Raw genomic sequence first — 21,129 nt, forward strand, 5'->3', positions numbered from 1 at the left:
AGGGTTGCCATAATGGCTACTTTAATTTACCCAAATAAATCATATTTCTTTATTGTTAGTACATACATACGATTCGAGGTCTTGTTTTGTGAAGAGAAAATAAAGATTATGATTATAATTAAAGATTATGATTGTTGGGTTTGCTTATCATGGTAGGTACTCATCCTACTTATATTATAAATTCGATGGTTTGGATGTTTGTTTGTTACTCAATCACGCAATAACGTCTGGATGGATTTCAATGATATTTTGCACAATATGAGTAGTTTATTACCTGGATTAACACGCGTATGAAGTCGCGGGTAAAAGCTAGTAGTATAATATTTTTATTGAGAGGAAATTAATTCTTCTGTACGTAAATTTTAATTTTAGTTACATTTATTTAAGGGCTTTATTGTAGTTTATTTAACTTATTACTCAATAAAGATAAACTTTCGTAACATGCGAATAAAATCTTCTTTTTTCAGGTTTCCATCCAATATTGATAAGAGAAATGGCTGGATGCCACTGGACGAGAAAATTTGCCAACAAAATATTCAAAAATTTGTTCCATTCATTTTGATGATGATTCATTACTGTATAAAAATAAACAAGTACAATTAAAACCTCACTCAAGCCTGCCAAGCTGTACTTATTTCATTATGTATATAGTAATAAATAATAAACATGTTTATGTTATAGACTGGTTTTATTTCATCATTGAACGTGTCGTGTGTGTTTTATGTCGTGTCGGTCGATAGATGTCCATCATTGAGGTATTATTATAGAGAGAACACCACGAACAAAAACGATTTTTCCTTACTGTATGTATCTGTATATAGTGATACAATTCTCCTTACCTACCTTACGGAGGTTTTATTAAAGTATTTCGTACGACTACGACATAAGAGTTACATTATTGAAGCTAGCATTTAAAATATGCAAATTAAGAATTTTTAGTTTGCGAAGTACTTACAGCACAGAACAGTAAAAACTAAATAGAAGTGCGATGTGGGCGTGGCCCACGTGTCACTAGTAAGATAAGATCACCTTACTTGGTCTCAGTTGTGCGCAGAAAAATATTCGAGTCGGTTGTCAGCTGTCAAACCTTTTTTCCATATTTATTCAATAATTAGGGCGTGTTGTTCGGTATTAGAGTGGAAAAATGATAGCAGACGAAATAATATCAGCAATGGAGGCATTTCATACCATCGGTAAGTCTTATTTTAATTTATTTATTTTAAATATATTTTATGTTATAACTTCGCTTGTCGTAATTTGTCAAAAATTTATAAAAATATTAAGTCAAAATGAACCTTAATCCATAAGAAATTAGTACTAATATAGATTGAACAGCAAACAAGACTTTCTGGAATATTATTGCAATAAACAAACGAATTTCGGTTTAGTGATGGTTGTAGCTTATATCGACAGTATCGATACTTTAGAAAAGACAAACATTATAAATATGTATTAAATTTTATTTTATTTTCCTTAGCTTTCATTTATCCAATTTATTTATAGATTTCCCAAAGAGGCTAATTTAAAAGAGAAATGGATAAATGCAACGTGACGAGTTAACTGGATGCCGAACAAATCTACGGCAGTTCCAAGATTTAAGCTATGCATAAGTTCTGTTTGTATTTTGTAAATATAGATTTATACTATTCTATTCCGTTTTTTATTTAATAATAATAATATGAAAAGACATACTTAGTAGTAATAAACATACTCCAAAATGTGGCACATTGTACTATGCTCATATAATAGAAAGAAAAAAAAAATGCACCAAAAAATATTTATTTGTGAATTATCGATAACAAGGCTGACATCCCTTAGAGCATAGCATCAGATTAATATCAAGTCAATGTCATTAATGTAGAGTGACACAAATTTCAACCTTATTTCTATGTGTTGAGGTTCAAAGTTATATCTATCGAAAACTAACGCCCTCTGTTGTGGAGTAGCTGAATGTTTTTCGAATTTGGAATTTCGGAGCAAAGAGAAACAAAACAGCTAATATGCATAGGGATGTTATATTAAAATAAACCGTAACAGGGTGCGTTAGGGTACATATTGAAATGCTGAATTTATAACCTAAGTCAGTTTTTACTCAAATTAAGCTGTCCAATCAAAGGCATAGTTTACTTGTAGTGTACTGTATAACTATCGGTTTAAATGTGTGGGTTTGGCGACACTGGTTTTCATACTAATTATGACATTATAGCACTTCTATTTGTTTTTACTGTTCTGTGACTTACAGGTATTTATAAAGTCTGTTCGCGATCAAGTAAGATTCATAATATTTTTTACCTAATATGTGGGAATTGCCAACTTATTAGGCAACACCACAAAATTCTATTTCTGTTTCAAGTGCGGCCACGCCATGGTTACATCTATAGGTGTATAATCTAAGGGTAGTGTAGTCCAAGGAAGGATGTATGTGCACTAGAGATGTTCCAACTACAGCAACGCTTCGCACAATCGAGCACTCATAAAAGCACATAAAAGTAATGCGCGTGAATTGATGCGTGCAATCGATTTATCGTTAGTAATTATTAATTGTTGGAAAAAAATATAAAGCGTTCGTTTCATTGTAGTTTTTTCGAAATAATCAAAGTTAATTCAAATTGTGTTAAAAAATAATTATAAGTATGGATGAAGGTACGAACATTGAAAAAAATGTTAATGAAATAATCAAAATCCAAATTACTTAAAATAACCGTAAATAGTTTTCAACCAATTATTATGTATACCACTTTATTTACACATTAATGAGGTTATTGCTAACTCTATGAATATTTTTTTTTCAACACTGAACTTAGCGCAACCTGCTGGTGCGTTTTACGTTCCAATTATTAAGCATCAGCATAATTCGGCATTGTGCGCCACTGAGTCGCATTATGCTCTGTAATTGGAAAACAGCCAGTATATGACTACCATATACATAGTTACTATACTCTTTGATGACTACTGTTAGCTGTTACACGGCGTAAACACTTATGCAAAACCTCCATTATTTTTCATATTATGTTGTACGTATTTTATTTCCATAGAAATTCAAAGAACTTAGAATATCCAACGCTAGTACTATTGATATTCTCCCGGAAGTTAGCTGAATAGAATAAGTATAATATATCACGATTAAAATCCGAAAAAAAGTCTTTTTCAAATTTTATGACTGTTTTGGGTTATTTTCCCCTTTCTCTAAAGTTCCCTCACAAAAAGATTATAGTAGTCTTAGATCATTAATGATCTAAGATAGTAGTAGACTAAGGTAGTAGATAGCTTAGGTAGATAGCATAAAATTGTATTAGCAATGACTTGCGTCAAAACGCTAGGAAAAAAATGTACAAAAAGTAATCATCCATTGGAGCTTTATTATTGATAGAGAGAGACATTATCAGATTTCAAATAATCGCTGTAGTTGTCCGAGATTGTTCCAGCAGCAAGTAAATTATATAACTCTTTCTCTTGACAACATTTTACGCTTTTGAAAACTAAGTCAACGGGCACCCTTTCCTCTACAAATTCTTCAGGTACTAATCCTAAAGTAGTATAAAGCCTGCGAACTTGACCTGCGCTTAACCATCCTCGTTGGCATGGATCAAAGCTTTTAATTACCGCGTCTAAGTGCCTGCAAATAAAAAAAAAAACACAATTTTAAAATCTTCGGATAATGAAACTTAACACTAAAATATATGATTTGATTGAAATGGATCACAGTTATTGAGTCGTATAAATACCACTTCATGACAATTATTTTGAACCTTCAGACTGATATAACATCTTGTATAATTGTATATTTATTGTACTATCTTTGAATTTGTGATAAAGCCTTGTGTAGTAAAGTATTTACCTCGATTCAAACAGAACTGGCGCCGTTCCATGTCCTGCCCGAAAGAGCATGCAATCATCAATCAACTTTTCAAGAAAAGCAATTGGTTTTGGTGGGGCCTGAGATATTAACTTGGTAAGAAGAAAACGAATAAGTTCTGGAATTCGACGCTCTCGGAGATATGTTTCGGTTCTTACTACCGTGTTTAGAACCTGTTCTTTACGAAATGAAATTTTTACTTCTTCGTCAGAAATTGCAGGTTCCAGAAAACATTTACAAATTGGATTGAAAGGAGATTCTTTTCTAAATGTATCACTACTCTCTTCTTCCATACTCTAATAATTATTATGCGTTGTTCTTTTTAACAAAAAATGATTTCAGATCACTTTTATAAATGCAACATTTAAATTAAATTAAAGATGATGAATTATACAGGAAGAGAGAAGGTAAAATGACTTCCGTTGTTTTTTTTTTTTATTTTAGCTTGTTTTTTCCCACAGAACAGTTTTTTCCACCTTATTTCCAGATATGAACCTTCATACAGATTTGCGCCGTCGCGTAGCGTCGTAGGTCGAAATATTTGCTATCTTCATTAACTTAAAAATATAATATGTAATGAGTAAATTGCGAGTAAAATACTTCAAAAAGTATTTAATTTCTAAATCAATTGTGCTCTCATAAAATCAAACAAACTGAACAATATCCATTTGTCCAAAATACAGATAAAGCAATACTTTTATCACCAAGACTCATCTTGTCACCAGTGAAGGCATAATTTGTGTTATCTGTGGCTTTGTAACCGCTCTAGAAATACAAATATTTTTATCGCATTGCTCTAAGTTTTAACAATTTTCAATTTAGTGTTTCTTATAAAAGCTAATGTGCGAGTTTGGTGTGCCTTATGTCGATATAATAAATTATAAGTCATGGGAAAGGATAAAAATGAGACACTTATTGGAAAAATCGACGATGGTAAGTTTACAAAGAAATGTAATTTCTGTTTATTAAATTCATATTAATGCATTATTTAATGGATAAACGTACGAGGTTCGAAAATGTATATTAAATATATTTTAAACTTTAGAAGGCGACACAGATGTTCGTAAAACAGCACAGGAAATGGATGTTATTCGACAAAGAACTATTGCTTACGAGTACCTTTGTCGCCTGGAAGAGGCCAAAACATGGATGGAAGCCTGTTTAAAAGAGTCGTTACCTCCAGCTGTTGAATTTGAAGAATGTTTAAGGAATGGCGTTTACCTGGCTAAGCTGGGCCATTTCATTGCACCTGACTTACTTCCTTGGAACAAAATATACGATATTGATCAACGGCGATACAAGGTACCTTACTTTATTGTACACTATGTTATATGATATCAGTTTAAACTTTAAAGTAAAAAATAAATTAGTAGTATCATTAAAATTTTGCATTTAGTCAAAAAACCAATTTAATTTATACAATTCCTCTATTCAAATGGCAGAATACTTGTCATGTTTTCCATAAAACAAATAAATTAACAATACAGTCATACTAGCTCATATTTATTGCTAATTTTATCAAATATTCCTTGAGGACCAGGTCTAATCTATGCAAAATAAGCAAATATGTTTTTGTGTTTGGAATTTAGCAATATGTTTTTTTTTTTTTGTATATTTCAGGTTATGGGACTACAGTTTAAACATACTGATAATATAAATAAATTTTTACAAGTATTGCAGAAAACCGAATTACCTACGGTAATTATAACTAATTTTTTTTCTGTTATTCTATTCATAATAATTATCTATTATTGAAATAAAATAATGTCGGCTATTATAAGTGTAATATAGGTATTATATTTGTTTTTTATCAGACTTTTCAACCAGAAACAACAGATATATACGACAATAAGAATATGCCAAGAGTAATTTACTGCATCCATGCATTAAGTTCTCATTTATTTAAACTAGGCAAAGCACCAATAATTCATGATGTTTTTGGTAAAGCTGTTTTTACAGGTGAGAATGATATATTATTATTTAATATTTTTTATATTATTTATTTTCATAGTATAATTAGATGTGTTATTCCCCAACTCTCAGAGAACGCAATATGATCCATTGCACTCTTGTCATCTAAAAAGTTGTGGTCTTTTAATATTGCATATAATTGCTACCTACCTGTTGATGTTGGTTACTGTACTTTATATATTTTTTATTTTTTTATCTAATTTCATACTCCTTCCATCTTAGAGGTGCAAACTATTCAGGTATCTGGCAGAATTATCAGCGTTGTGGGGTTTGCCTCTGCAGACTGCAACATTATGCTGAGCCAGGGCCTTTTGTAACCACAATGCAAGCTTGTTTTAATTATTGGCAGAAGTGTTGTAATTTCGAATGTTATCCTATGCTATTTTATTTTTGAAAATTTTTTTTGTATCTTTTTTATTGTATCTTATAATGTAAAAACATATCATTGTGTTGTTTGGTTGCAATAAATCTTTATTGTATTGTATTGTATTGTACTCAAAACAAAATCATTTAATTTTTTTTATATATTTCACTAGGCCCCATATTCATATCGGACTTTGGTATTTAAAATTTACATTCTACTTAAATATAATGTTTATTTCCCATTTTTAGATGAACAACTAGATTCTGTTTCAAAGGACTTGCAAAAATGTAAGCATCCTTTACCAATGTTTCAAAAGATCAGTGGCATCCTGTCCAGCAATAGCATTGATGACAATGCAAGTACCCACAAAGCATTACAAGAACTCAATGATTTATTAGATACAGAAAAACCAATAACAGCAGCTTTATTGAACCCTCAGCTTAAGTTGAAATATGTCCAGAACCGGTTAATAGATACATATAAGGATATTTTGAAAAATGCAAAGTATGAAAAAATACAAGTGGCCCATAATCATTCTCTCAATGACAGTTATGTTCCTGATGATTATGATGAAATGTTGACATTGGTGGAAATTCAAGGACACATAACATCCACAAACTATAAGTTCTTGTGGAAATCTCTGTGTTCAGCTTGTCACAGAAATGATGTTAATAGTTTACATAAAATATTCAATGAAGAATGGGTTAAATTAAAAGACTACAACCCAAATAACCTTGATTTTTACTGTGATGTGGTCCAAGAATTGACAGAAAATAGTAAAGATGTTGATGTAGAGAGCATCACAAATTGGCATAAAATATTTCAAAGCATAATTTATGATGGTAATAACAAATCTCTTGATCATGTTGGCCATAAATCAGCCATATCTGATGTCAACCGGGCATTAGATGAAGGCAGCCCTGATGATTTATATCTAGCTTTAACAAATCCAAAATTGGGACTTAAGTTTAAAATAAACAAGTTTGCTATGCCATTATTACATGAAGAGATGAGATTGGAAAAATGTGAATTGGATAAAAATCTTAATGAAAGTGAGATAGCTGCATCTGTGGCCTATTTGACTTCAATAGCTTCTATCTCTGAAGCAGTTGAAAGAGGGGATGAAGTGGCAGTCTGGAATGCCCTTAACTCTAAGCAGATACATTTAGAAATGCTGCGACCGCATTGCCGCCGCCGATATTTTTCTGCTTTAGTTTCTGCTCTTGAATTTAAATTTAAAGAACAATGTGAATGCCCTTTGTTAACATTGGAGGATGTAAGAGACACAATTGAAATGGTTAACATGAAAGATGACAATAATGATGAGTGTATGTATTTATTCATATTATGAAATTTTAATTGTATTGTTCCTAGTATTAATTAACTAAGTAATAAGTCACTTTTTGTTTTCAGTAATAGAAGTAGTTGATTGTATAAACAAAGCAGTTGCAGAAGAGAATGTCAACACTTTAATAGCATTATTAAAGAGCCCTTGTCTCAAAATTCCACTAACACTACATAAAGAAGAATATCATCTGTATATGAGAACATTGAAGAAAAGGCTGTTAAACAAAGAATCTCAAAATCTTTGGCTGGATGATATTCTTCAAGCCATTAATGATGTTAACATTGAATCATTGAAAGTCAAAGAATTGACTGATGCAATTGTTGAATTAAATTTGGCTGTAATTAAAAATGATCTGAATACATTTTGGAAAATGTTAATGTGTCCACTTCTCTCTGATTCAAGTTCAGTTGATAATTCCTGTAAAGAGGTGTATTTTCAAATGTTTTGTAAAGCCATCAAGAAAAAAGGTCATTACATTTGCCCTTGGATAGTGTGCCATACAGAAGCTGGTAATACTGTCTATATAGATGTGGAATCTTACACATACAGTTGGACGACACCAAAAGACTTTGTACCTCACGCACGCTACTTGACTAAGAAAGATATTAAAGCTATTATAGAAAAAACAAATAAACACCACATCAATTCATATAAACAAATGCATTTTGAGAAAACATTGATTAAGTTTCAAGCCCATTGCAAGGGTTTTTTAATGAGACAAAAGGTTGAAAGGTACAATTATTTTAAAGATAATATAGAATCCATAATAAGAATACAATCATGGTGGAGACAGATTTTGATTCAAAGAAAATATGGGACTTTGATTAAAATGAAAGCTATTGAAGCTAAATTGAAGCAAGAAAGAAAATTAAACCCCTTAGCTTGGTACAAAGTACAGGTAAATTTATAATTTGCAGTCTAAAATATCTCTTGTTAATTTCAGTCATTTAACTATTTCATATTATGTATCTTTATACTTTTAGTTTTTTAAATTAAATGTTATGTGTAATAATTATTTTATATTTTGTACAGGAACAAAAAATAGTCAAAATACAGGCTCTTTGGCGAGGCCGGCGTGCTCGAGAAGCATTCACTTCTTTGTTCCACTCTCCTAACCCACCATTACGAGTTGTCAAGAAATTCATACATATGCTTGACTTTACCACTGACGATTATGATAGGGAAATCGAACTGCAGACATTAAAATCTGAAGTTGTCCAGTCAATTCGGAAAAATCAGGAACTATCAAAGCAAATTGACGATATGGACTTAAAAATTGGTCTTCTTGTACAAAATCGTATAGCTTTACAGGAAGTCGCTGCTCACGGCTTGAAGCTTAACAATTTAGTCAAACATAATTCTATGAATAAGTTGACTGTAAACAAAGATGCAAAGGGATCCCTTGCAACTATCGCAACTGCGGTTAAAGGTCTAAAATCTCTCACTAAAGAAAGCAAAAGGCTTTTAGACGGCTACCAACATCTATTCTATGAATTGCAAACAAATCCAACATACTTATCTAAACTTTTGTTTTGTATACCACAAAATAAAACGAATTCTTTTCTACAAAATGTCGTTCTGAGTCTTTATAATTTTGGCGCATATACCAGAGACGAATATTTGTTATTAAAACTCTTTAGATTTACTTTGGAGGAGGAAATTAGTTGTAAGGTTACGAAACCTTTCGATATTATAGCATCTACACCTTTGGTCCTTAAAATGGCAGTCAGTTTGTCGAGACAATTATCTGGTTTAAATAGTCTTCAAACTATAATAGGGCCCCTAGTGGAAAAAATAATACAGGATAGAGAATTGAACATTGAAACAGGTCCAGTAGAAATTTATAAAGCTTGGAGAAATGAGACTGAAATGAAAACAGGCCAAATTTCGTAAGTTTTATTTAGAATATTAGTAAATACTATATTATTTGGTCTTCTTGTGTATAGAAACTTTATTAAATAAAAATAAAAAGTCCTCACACGTTTAAATAACTGCATAGCGCATAACTAAGGAATGATTATTAAGATAATAAAATACTTTTCTATTCACAGAAAACTGCCATATTCCGTGACCCAAGAAGAAGCCCTCAATTATCCTGAAGTTAAAACTCGTTTAGAAAAGGCACTGACTCAATTAAAAGCTGTTGTAACAATGTTCTTGGACAAAATAACATCATCCACTGATTTATTGCCTTTCTGTATTACATATATGGCAAGGGTTTTACACAGGTCATTGACATCGAAATTTCCTCATACACCCGAAAAAGATGTTCTAAAGGTGTGTTCATTTTTTTCTCTGCTAGAAGATTGTTTAAAATTACTTTTTTATTTGGTTTGAGAAAGTTCAATAACTTTTTAACTCAGAAGTGTTTGCTTTTATCGCGTCATGTGTGGCGCGGAGTCCTTAAAGCATATTGCAAATATGTATTCTTTACGTATTGTAAGGGTGAGGGAAAGGGAAAATACAAAGAATCCCCAACACCTATTTATTAAATAGACACTGATAACATCCTGTTACTATAAATTTATAAAGAATAGAAAAAAGTCGATCACGAGGCGGGACTCGTGTCTCGAACCCCGGAATGGCGTGAAAGGATGCAGATTTTTTTATATTCTTTATTAATTTATAAAACATTTGAATGCCATAAAACAAAAAATATCAAATCCTGTTACTATTCTAAGGCTATGATAAACATATATGTACAATCAAATCTGCTAGTTTCAACTTTTGATCTTCACTCTTTATTCAACTTAAGTACAGTGCTAAATGTTTTACTACTTTTCAGGTGATTGGAAATCTGGTTTACTATCAATTCTTCAATGCTGCGATAGTGGCCCCTGATGCATTTCATATAATCAACATGCCAAATGGCAGTTGCCTAACTACCGACCAACGAAAGAATCTCGCATCTATTGCTAAAATTTTACATTTCTCTGCGGCGAAAAAAGGGGTGGGTTATTAAAATATCTGATAGAAATATATAATATGTATTAATATATTTATTTTGATGAATTTCCGCTTGATATTTTTTCTGATTACTTCTGGAATAAATTACGTAACATATCCGTAAAAAAGTTTTTTTTTTGTTGTGTAAATAAAAAGGCTAAACAATAATTTTTTTATTTATTTCATCATTTATCAAACTATTAATCTGTTATTAGTTTGGTGAGGAGTCAAGTCACCTCCGCTGTCTGAATCCTTTCATAGTGGAGTGTCATGAGAAAATGAAAGAGTTGTTCAGGCGATGTTGTCGCGGCCCAACATTGGAAGAATATTTTGCGGTCGATGAATATACGGAAGCCACTTTACTTCATCATCCACACATCTACATAACTATTCAAGTAAGTCTTCTGAAATTATACAACCTGACCTGAAAGACAAGACAGAAAGATTCTTACACAGAAAGATAGAGAATTTTGAACTCGTATCACTCTACATTTATAACTGAAAATTGATCATTTGAGGGTAAACGGCTTTTTAGTTAAGAGACGGCTGAATTGTAATATTCATTAAAAAATATATAATGTTACAGATAAAGTTATGTACAGTAATCCAAAATTAATAATGCGCATGCAAATCTTCGCTAATTGTCGTATTTCCGAAGACACTCGAATCATTGAATCGTAAGAGCCCTAAACAACGAACTTGCATTTTACACTTTGTTCAAAAGAAATAGAAGTCAATTCACGGTCATACACAATCAAAAACAAATCGGGCGGTAGGTGACGGTAGCCTGTCAGTCAAAAAACTCAAAATTCCGTCAGTTGTCTTTAAATATTGGTGGTGACTGCACGTGTTCTCTCTGTGTGGAATTATATAGAGCTGCTATTACGTACCCTTCTTGGTTTTGTTTTTAAAGGTGAATTGAATTAATCGATGAAATGATTTACACAGGTGATGGCAGTAGGGAAAGTGAAAATGAAGAAGAGCATAATGAAAGTTCCGATGTACGTAAAATGTCAGAAATAAAGATAATCCCTGATTTTGATTGTTTTTATTTTTATTTTTTTGTAATTGTCATAATATTGAAGAATGATCACTGTAAATACCTACTTTTGAACTGAGATTTTAATGATTAGATTTATATGGTTTAAATATATAAACCTGTGTTTGAAAACCATATTTTACACAATATAAATTTTGTGTTATTTAACCTTCTTTTCTTCCATCATTAGACCAGTTTCAGTAAGACACTTTAAAAGTACTACAAAATTTTCTAAGTAAATCAATCCAACAATAATATATTCGCAATCGTGGGGTTATACTTGCTTATTTACTTACAAGGAATTATCGACACAAAATCGTTACTTACAAATACATATTAATCTCTTTTAGCACAAAACATATAATTTGACTAAATTATGCATGAAGAAAATGCATTTAACCACTCTATATAGATATCATCTTCGGACGCTCCGGGAATATGACAGTTGCCGAACAGTGACGAAGATTTCTATGCGCATTATTACTTTTGGATTACTGTACGCCGTTATTGTCATACAATGATTATTCTTGTAATGTATTATGTATGTAAATAAATAAAAAAAATAAAGACATAGCACTTTGTTCTGTTCTCTTAATGTGTTCTTTTAGTAAATAACGATGAAAAATATCATAAACATGGAATTGAATCGGAAAAAAAAAAAAACTTAGTAATGAAATCCAACTTAATTTTCATTTCAAGGAAATTTTGTGTACATACTCGTTTAAATGAAACGCAAGATTTGTATCAAATGAAAAAAAAATGTAAAACCCATGGCTACTGAAATATTTCTTCTATTTTAATTAATGATATTTTATGACAAATTATTATTTTTTTATAATCTTACGCCATATTTTATCACTGCCAAATGTTCTTTCAGGAAATAGTAGACACTCATGCGCTTCTAATAGAATACCAAGACGTGATTGCGCCCGACCCGGACGACCGGCTCAACGACTTGCTCGACGAGCTCGGGGATGTGCCCAGCGTGGCGCAACTTGCTTCCAGAGATGTTACGATGGTGAGTGTTTTTAATATAATTGGACTTTGTTTTCCTTCTTGTGTTAAAATATATGATTTGATAAATCAATGATTTAGCTAAATTTCAACATTTGAAAGTATTTTCGAGATACCCTCGATAAAAAAATGTGATATGCGTATGTTTAAAAAAAACTTGCGAATATTTATTTTAAGTAGCAACAATTATGTTATTAAATGTTTGCCAAATAAAACGCGTTTTTTTCGTGTAATAGAATAACAATTATAAAAAATAATTATTTTCGGTTGTCACATCAGAATATATTATAACTAAAAAAAATGATAACGAGTCCAGGTAAATAACGAATGTTCTGGCTAACGCAAATTCTTTGCTTGGTTTAAATATTATAAGATTAGCTTTCTCCAAACATTATTTTATGTATGGACGATAAAGTGCGAATGCAAAATTCTATAACACAAATGTTGGAAGTTTTACCTGTTTTAGTATATTATCAAACAACGGCGTAAATAGAAATAAGTAAATATGCTTACTTACACAATTTCAAAAAACAAGTTTATGTAATGAAGTCAAGCCAATATTATTTTCTAATGCAAGTACATACACGTATTCGTGAGCAAGGATGGGTCAGTCGTTAGTAACCCCGGTATTCAATCAAAAATTCGAGAATTCCAAACCCGATGAGCATGCTGCGCGTTGCACGTTGTTATATTCATTATTATTATGCGTTACAGCAAGTGGGTGATTGTGAAGAAAATGCCCGACTGGAAGTGTGTTTGGCTCTTGTAAATAAATTCCAAGCGCCTTCTGACGATATGACCGATTTGAACAAACTTTTTATTAAAACAAAAGAGTTGTGCGTCGCTATTATTCCCTTTTTAAACGGTAAGATTATATTTCATCTATTTTTTTTTGAAACGTTAAATGTATGTTATTCTAACAATTAAAATGATATTATAGGTGAACATTTACTTGAAGCAATATGTATTGGCACTACGAAAGAACAACAAGAAAAATACAGTGAAAAAGTACAAAGGCGGATATATTCTGGCCAAGCGAGACCCGACGAAGCGATGTCATTGCGTGAACATATCGCAAAATTGCGACGTAATTTGCAAATGTTAGAAGACGAAGGCTATGTGACGAGAGAAGATGGATACCAAGCCTTAATCACATCCATAGCTTTGGATTTGTGTAACAAAGGGAAGTACAGACAAGCGCAAAGGCGCGCATTAGCAACGTTGACGCGAACTAAACAGAGTCTCTTGGAGAAGACAAAATATTTTGAAGAGAAGTGTAAATCATATGATCAGTATATTAAATCGTGTCTTGCTAACCTTCATGCTGGAAAAAGGTAAGTGATCTCATAGTGTATGTTTTATAAAGGTTATAACTAATTACTATAATTTTCTACTATGATTTACTCTATAATTATTTTCAGGAGTGTTCATGCGTGCTTGCGTAGGTCCGGTAAGGATGTTCAAAAATTGAAATCAAAATTAACAGTAAAGTACTCTGGTGCTAAATTGATGGAAAGGGGAATTCTGTTAGAGATAGATGGACTTTCAACATCACAGTTCAAAAATGTTCAATTTGAAATAACTCCAACAGATCATAATGGTGTTTTTACAATAAAAGGAAAATTTATGGGAGTAGAGATGGAATCTGTTGATGTTGACATACAAGATCTTTTGCAAAAGCAGTATGAGGGCTGTGCGATAATGGATATGTTTGGCAAAGCTAAAATAAATGTAAATTTATTAATTTTCTTATTGAATAGTAAGTTTTATAAATAATGTTATCATTAAAGCTTTGACGAATGGATAAGCTCAAATGTGTTGAGATCTGGGCAAGACCATCTCACTATAAACGGCATAATAGAACGCTAATAGATAAGCGCGAACTTAAGCATGGCGGAAAGTCTAGTATACACTAGAGCTATCTAACATAATAATTTTTCTTTATTGCGTTCCATAAACCTTAGTGATGTGCTATTAATTCTATATTGTGTGACACTAAGACATAATTTGGACGCTAGTCGTCCGATTATATAATATGTAACACCATTTTTTTAATCATCTGACAAGTTAATTTACACCATATACAATTTTATACATTTATTAAGTACCGTTCATAATATTCTTTTGAAAAATCGTAAGGAAATTCAATGCAACAATCAAACTGAAAATAGAAACGTTATGGAGCGTCCAAAAATAGGCAAAAATTAAAAAAAAAATCTAGATATCCTTTTTGCATTACAAAAACGATTTATTTTATATCTCACTCATAAATTGATATAAAATTTATAAGTTTACTTACTGTTATTATTCGATAAATAAATACCTATGACGTCATGGGTATTTATTGAATCGATCCTATTCTTACCATGAATCGCACAGTTGGTATGTTTTTAATTATTTTTAGTTGATCGTCAGGTCGTCGTTAACAATTTCTTATAGTGATATGATCTTGGCCAGACCAAGAGTTATTCCATCATAATTGAATGAATGAATTTAATGGTGTATTTGTTGTGATATTATCCTATTAAGATCTGTTAATTTTTAAACAGTATTGGTTATGCTAGGTCAATAATTAGGATATGGTGTGTACTAATTATTAATTTTGTAAGTTAGTTTTTCAAGGACCATTACATGTATTGCTGTGATTCATATTATCACAAATCATGAATTAATATATTATATAGTTTTGTTTTTTGTAGTGCAGTGGTGGCTCAGTGGTGAGACCTCGGACTTCGAATCGATAAGTCCGTGGTTCGAGACCAGGCGAGCGCGCAGGAAATAAATTGATTTTTCAATTTATCTGCGCATGTTGTAACATCACCACTGCTCGAACGGTGAAGGAAAACATCGTGAGGAAACCGACATGTCGAAGAATTAAAAAAAAGTTCGACGACATGTGTCATCCGCCAACCCGCACTTGGCCAGCGTGGTGGATTATGGCCTGTACCCTCATAGGAGGCCCGTGTCCCAGCAGTGGGAACGTATATGGGCTGATGATGATGATGATGATGATGATGATAGTTTTGTTTGTTCAGTGTAAAAGTGTTGTTGTAGTTCAAAATCATCATTATTTTATTAAATTTAACACGTTTCTTAATCCTACCGATTCTGATGTACCTAGCATTAGTTTTGGAAGGTAATTAACAATCATTTGATCATAATTTGATTTCATAGTAATTCAAATAAACAAGCTTGATAATTCGCTAATTCGCTTACCACTTAATTAACTGGTGCTAGAAACTTATTTAAAAATAAAAAAGACGTGCATACTAGCCTTCAAGCCACACCTCCGCCCATCGGAGAGGGGAGCGTGAGGTTTTTTCGTTACGGAATTTCTCGATTCGGTCCCCGCGATAGAAGCTATGCAATAGCTTAAAATATAATCCAATGTGGTTTCTCAATTTCTACTTTAAGTTTTACTCCAAAAACGACAATCAAAATTTATATTGTCTGTGATTATACTCATACTGGTCATTGGATATAAATCTAAGATAGGAATTATAAGGATTAGGATTAAATTACTTAATATGCAAACCTGTAGTATTACATACTGCGTATTTGCTTTGTTCCATGTTATCACCATTAATTTGCAAAGTTTTAGTGGTAATTTTGAGGCATACATATAGAAATCCTGATAACAACCCAGGGAGTGCAGACTCCATATTATTTTATTGGTCTAGTTTTCCAATTATAATTATTTTATGAAGGCAAGCAAGAGGCAAGCATATAATATTTTATTATTTCCATTCCTGTAAATATTGAAACAAATTATAACGCATAGAAAAACGTAGGTATATCACAGGAAAAGTGTTAACTTGTCTGCTTGTTATTTTCTGAGGTCCCTATTGGGTCAATTACTTTTCTGTAGCCTTGGCTGCTCTCACCGAAATCCGGCCCTGATTTTAATATTCAGTAACGAAATGATATTCTTATAAGAAAATATATTAATTTACTGTACAACGTAAATACATAGCTTTACAATCTGATTACACAATTTAGTACCTTTTATACACCAAAAATTTATTTAAATTAATATGTGCTACTAATCTCAAACCATAAATATGGTTTTTTATTATACTATCGAATAATGTTTACTCAGTTTACACTGTATGTTGTAATTAGTGTATGTTATAAATTAGTAGTATAATTTATAATTATATAACATACACTAATTAAATAATGAATTAGCTTTTTTGTTCTATAATAATATTTAAATTTTACAACTTATGCACCAACGTTTAGTTTTAAGACGCTTTGACAATTTTTAAATTAAACAAGACCTTAGGGCTTAGTACAATATTTACAATAATCATAATCTCAACTAATTATGTTAATGTTCATTAATTTCGTACAATAAATGAGGCTAATTTGACTATTTTTGTTTTATTTTGTTGTCATTTTTAAATTAAATATCATCAATAATTAATTAATTTTAGGTATATTCTAATACTAATGTACACACATGGTTGGCCTCATATTATAACATTTTTTTAATGTAGCGCTGCAGTAGCGACCCTGTCGTTAGATGTGTCCTCTCGTCCACCCCACGGGGCCGCGTAGTAAACCTAAGCAGCATCATTGATACTAAATGATGTATTACTTTGTATTTTGTAGACATCATGTAACAACAAAATTATTAAAATTTTATTGTAGTGTACTATGCGTATTATTATGCTCACTGAATGTTCACGCTAGGATGCTGCTCCCGCGCGCAAGCTGCCGCCACCTGAACTGCATGCTGCAGTCCCGCGCGGAAGCGCCACTGGGCAAGTAGGTAAATATAGGGAAGCGATTGTTTCCGCGCGTTTATCTGTAGGTACTTAGCCTGCTGTGGCCTTATGCACCACAGTTCGCACAGTTCATTGAAACAAGTTCCGTAGATGCGGCGCTGTCAGCGCCTGATAATGTTGGCATTATTATTTAATTCAAATGCCCCCAGAGTAAGGGAAAATTAAAGTGAAGTGTTAAAATTATAAATGCCATTTCACTATTTGTATCGAGGATGGATGATTTTCCATTTTACAAAAGTATATCGAAATATTATGGAGAACAATAGAGTAGTCATTCTATCATTTTCCCAGCATAAATTACGTGGTGTTTTTTTCAAATGTGTGTGAAATAAAAACAGATTTATTCTGAAAGTACCTACATATTCCAATACGTCATGCCTCCGTTTCGTCTGAGCCCATATTTTTTCTATATAATAAGTTAAATTATTAAATAAGGTTGAAGTCACAGCGGGGAAACACGTAACAACGTAACCAAACTGAAGGCAATCAATATGGTCAAATATCGGTTCAAAAGAGACGTTACACAAAAACCCTTATGGGGTCCCTAGACGATCAAAATTGCTTGACAAGCACGTTAAATTAACGTGCTTGTCAAGCATTTTTGACCGTCTAGAACGAAGCTTGATGTGCTTGACAAGCAAACTCGATGCTTGATGAAAAATTATATTTTTGCAATGCTTGTCAAGCATGCTTGATCGTTTAGAACATGCTTGTCAAGCAACACATTCAGTGTACTACGGAACGTTATGGAGAGACCACGCGCCACTAACAGCGCCGCGCCGGCGCCAGCGGTGATGATGGCGGCAGCGGCGCCATTAGTGATCGTGATTTTACTTTGTTGTTGATATCATTATACAAAGATGCGACGATATTGTGGGACATTAAAGGCTCGAGACTATAAAGACAAAAATAAATAAAATATGGCTCTCATGAATATGGTGGATATTTTAAAAAGATATAAGAGTAATTTCAGCATTGAGGAGTTGAAGAAAAAAATTAATAATTAATAAAAAGCGCAAGTTCAACACTGGGTCACTCTATCCGACAAAATGATGCGAATGCTTGACAAGAATGTTTTTTGATGTCGTGACCTCGTCAAGCATGCTTGTCAAGCACGTAAATGCTTGTCAAGCAATTTTGATCGTCTAGGGACCCCTTTAAATTTACACTAAAATTGATTTTAAACTAGCGTAAACAATCTTAAAACAACAGTTATACACAACGTTTGGCCACGACTGACATGGTTTTCACTTTTCACGAGACACGAGTAAAGGATAACGTAAAGGGGCGAGGGGGGGAGGACCGCGAGCGCGCGCGGCAACATGGTTACATGGCTTTTTACTATGTCGAGAGTATCAGCAAAGAGAGTATCAGGAAGAAGAATCACAAAACATTTCGCGGTCCGCTATTTTGGCAAACGAAACTCCATGACTGAGAGTCCGGTCTATAGTTCCCATGTTCGCCGTAGGTCTTCTTTCATGGCGCATTTCGTAATCTCGTAGGTATGTCATTTTACTTGTCAATTGTCATCACTTGTCAATTGTCATCACTTGTCATTTCTTGTTATCAAACAAGATTTTAGATTTCCCATAACGCATAACGCATAATCGCATTTTATCTTTATTCTTATTGATGTTGCTTGGAAGCTTGATTTAGTTAGAATATTTAAGATTTCTTTTCATATAGCATTTCGTAAGTAACATGACTATAATATTATAAGTATGCGACGTGTTACCAAAAAACTGTTATTTACCATTTTTGGTTTACTTTGTATTGGGCTCTATTGTGAGTTTCTCATATATTATGTAGTCGTTGTTCAGGTATTACTAAATATTAGTACTAAATTCCACATACTTAATAATACAATTTAATACTATCATATATTATTTCCTAATGTACAATATTTTCAGTGTAGTTGGCCAAAACTAGTAAACTCCACTGGGCCAGTTTTAAAAGCGTTTATTTTAGCAGATACTCATTTATTGGGTCCTTACAGAGGACATTGGCTAGATAAGTTGAGAAGAGAATGGCAAATGCATCAAGCATTTACAGCCATTATAAATACACACCAACCTGATGTTGTGTTTGTATTGGGTAATTATTAATATATAGATAATTTTTACTTTATTTTACTACTATGTCCTTTATAAAATTAGTTATTTATAAAGAAACAATTGTTATAGGAGACCTTTTTGATGAAGGCGAATGGACTGATGATAAGCAATTTAATGCATATGTAGAGCGTTTTTATAGACTATTTCCTGTGCCACAGGATACAAAATTGCATGTTGTTATGGGTAATCATGACATAGGCTTTCATAACAGGTATACAAACACATTTGAATTCAAACCATCTTTTAATTATGTTAACCACAAAGTCTTCAACTTCAAAAGAAAATCTTAGAGTAAGTAAAACTGTCATTAAATCTCTCATCAAAAGAATCAATCATTATCCTAATATATTTAATTTAACTTATGATTCCCAAATTTGGGCATTGGCCTAACACAAAATTAGTTTACTTCTCTACTTTACTTGATGATGATTCAAGTTCTATAATATTTTTAGAATAAGGAAAAGGGCACTGCAAAGGTTTATAGAACTTTTAAATGCTCCAAGCGTTCAGCACTTGGTATTGAGGGGATCACACTTTGTCCTTGTTAATTCTATGGCACTACAAGGAGATTCATGCGACATGTGTGTTGAAGCAAGAAATGAAATATCTTTAATATCAAGTATGTAATTTTTATTACTTTTTACTTTGTTGGTTCTAATTAGAAATTAATAGTTGCTATTATATTTCAGATAAACTGTCTAAGTGCTCTAAGGACAACAGATTTTGTGAATTTCATGGTGTACATTATAATTATTCCCGACCCATACTTATGCAGGTATATATTTTATTAATTTCATTACAAGCTGCCCCACACAGATTAAGCTATTATCCAAACGAAAATTTTCATACTTTTGATTATATTCATGGGATGTGAATTTTTTTAGCATTTTCCACTCTATCGCGTATCCGACTCTGTGTGCACTGAACCCGATGCCCCACCATTGCCAGAAAGAAATAAATTATTTAGATTGAAAATAGATGCACTTTCGAAAGAGGGAACAGACTTTGTGATCAAAAAACTTAAACCCAGAGCAGTGTTTGGTGGTCATACACATCATGGGTGCCTTTTAAAGCATAATTATGGTAAAATTGATTTTCTTGAATATTCTGTACCATCCTTCTCATGGAGAAATAGACCGGATCCAAAATATATGTTGGTAAGTTATAGTATCAGTTAAGTTAGCGTTATATATTGGTTTCGTTAAAGTAAGTTCCGTGTCCTAGTAGGGTAAGGGGCAGATGCATTATTCATATGTCTGTTTCTCTGATCGATTTTCTTTAGGGACAAGTAACTGATCAGCCTTTTGTGTCCTGCCAGACTGAGACATTTTTATTTCTTCGTCTCCATCGGGAATCGAACCCAGGACCCCTCGGTTCTCTGCTCACGCGTCAACCACTGTACCAAGGAGGTGGTCGATTGGTTTTGTTACTTCTTTAAAAAATTTTGCCTCATGGCTTTTCGATAATATAATATGTAGTATAATATGTATACATTGGTGTATTTTGTGTCTTGTAGGTGTCGATTTCTCCAAATGAGTATGCTGTCAATAAATGTGGACTGCCAATGGAAGTGACCATGATAGCCTCAGCTGTGATTATGTTTCTTTGTTTAGTTGTTTATGTATTTAGAATTAAAACCCTTGGAAGATGACGAAAGGATATTAAAAAAATTGGAATAAAATGCAAT

At 32.3% G+C, this 21,129-nt stretch overlaps 3 protein-coding genes across 7 annotated transcripts; 2 read left to right on the plus strand and 1 right to left on the minus strand.

Moving 5' to 3' along the window:
* Positions 1-3,360: 3,360 nt before the first annotated feature.
* On the minus strand, positions 3,361-4,170 carry LOC123700123. The gene is made up of 2 exons (XM_045647289.1): positions 3,839-4,170; positions 3,361-3,616 (listed from the first exon to the last, which is right to left on the minus strand). The coding sequence occupies exons 1-2, from the start codon at positions 4,147-4,149 to the stop codon at positions 3,361-3,363; spliced, it is 567 nt and encodes a 188-aa protein (XP_045503245.1). The 5' UTR covers positions 4,150-4,170.
* Positions 4,171-4,622: 452 nt separating this feature from the next.
* LOC123697946 (ras GTPase-activating-like protein IQGAP1) lies at positions 4,623-15,197 on the plus strand. The gene is made up of 14 exons (XM_045644556.1): positions 4,623-4,789; positions 4,902-5,158; positions 5,477-5,554; positions 5,671-5,815; positions 6,440-7,519; positions 7,605-8,437; positions 8,572-9,428; positions 9,591-9,816; positions 10,325-10,489; positions 10,701-10,880; positions 12,402-12,542; positions 13,253-13,403; positions 13,479-13,872; positions 13,960-15,197. The coding sequence occupies exons 1-14, from the start codon at positions 4,744-4,746 to the stop codon at positions 14,312-14,314; spliced, it is 4,908 nt and encodes a 1,635-aa protein (XP_045500512.1). The 5' UTR covers positions 4,623-4,743; the 3' UTR covers positions 14,315-15,197.
* Positions 15,198-18,925: 3,728 nt separating this feature from the next.
* LOC123699509 (metallophosphoesterase 1-like) lies at positions 18,926-21,128 on the plus strand. Of its 5 annotated transcripts, none has more exons than XM_045646655.1 (7): positions 18,926-19,020; positions 19,239-19,422; positions 19,497-19,653; positions 19,895-20,061; positions 20,132-20,217; positions 20,327-20,599; positions 20,959-21,128. In XM_045646655.1, exons 2-7 carry the CDS (start codon positions 19,362-19,364, stop codon positions 21,091-21,093), a joined length of 879 nt encoding a protein of 292 aa, XP_045502611.1. In that variant the 5' UTR covers positions 18,926-19,020; positions 19,239-19,361; the 3' UTR covers positions 21,094-21,128. The 5 variants fall into 5 exon arrangements, with proteins under 5 accessions (XP_045502611.1, XP_045502465.1, XP_045502542.1 ...); XM_045646509.1 differs by having other exon boundaries at positions 18,932-19,148; XM_045646586.1 differs by having other exon boundaries at positions 18,932-19,148; positions 19,512-19,653.
* The last annotated feature ends 1 nt before the right edge of the window (position 21,129 follows it).

This window comes from Colias croceus, chromosome 1 (genome assembly GCF_905220415.1).
Source record: "Colias croceus chromosome 1, ilColCroc2.1".
NCBI lineage: Eukaryota > Metazoa > Arthropoda > Insecta > Lepidoptera > Pieridae > Colias > Colias croceus.

Excerpts from the sequence above, each read along its gene's own strand:
- LOC123699509 (XM_045646509.1), top strand. The coding sequence starts at position 19,050 with ATGCGACGTGTTACCAAAAAACTGTTATTTACCATTTTTGGTTTACTT. Across the intron at positions 19,654-19,894 it reads GACATAGGCTTTCATAACAG|AATAAGGAAAAGGGCACTGC; the intron begins GTATACAAACAC and ends TAATATTTTTAG. Across the intron at positions 20,062-20,131 it reads TGAAATATCTTTAATATCAA|ATAAACTGTCTAAGTGCTCT; the intron begins GTATGTAATTTT and ends ATTATATTTCAG.
- LOC123697946 (XM_045644556.1), top strand. The coding sequence starts at position 4,744 with ATGGGAAAGGATAAAAATGAGACACTTATTGGAAAAATCGACGATG. Across the intron at positions 5,816-6,439 it reads TGGTAAAGCTGTTTTTACAG|ATGAACAACTAGATTCTGTT; the intron begins GTGAGAATGATA and ends TCCCATTTTTAG. Across the intron at positions 8,438-8,571 it reads TAGCTTGGTACAAAGTACAG|GAACAAAAAATAGTCAAAAT; the intron begins GTAAATTTATAA and ends TATTTTGTACAG.
- LOC123700123 (XM_045647289.1), bottom strand. The coding sequence starts at position 4,149 with ATGGAAGAAGAGAGTAGTGATACATTTAGAAAAGAATCTCCTTTCAAT. Across the intron at positions 3,617-3,838 it reads CCAGTTCTGTTTGAATCGAG|GCACTTAGACGCGGTAATTA; the intron begins GTAAATACTTTA and ends TTTTATTTGCAG.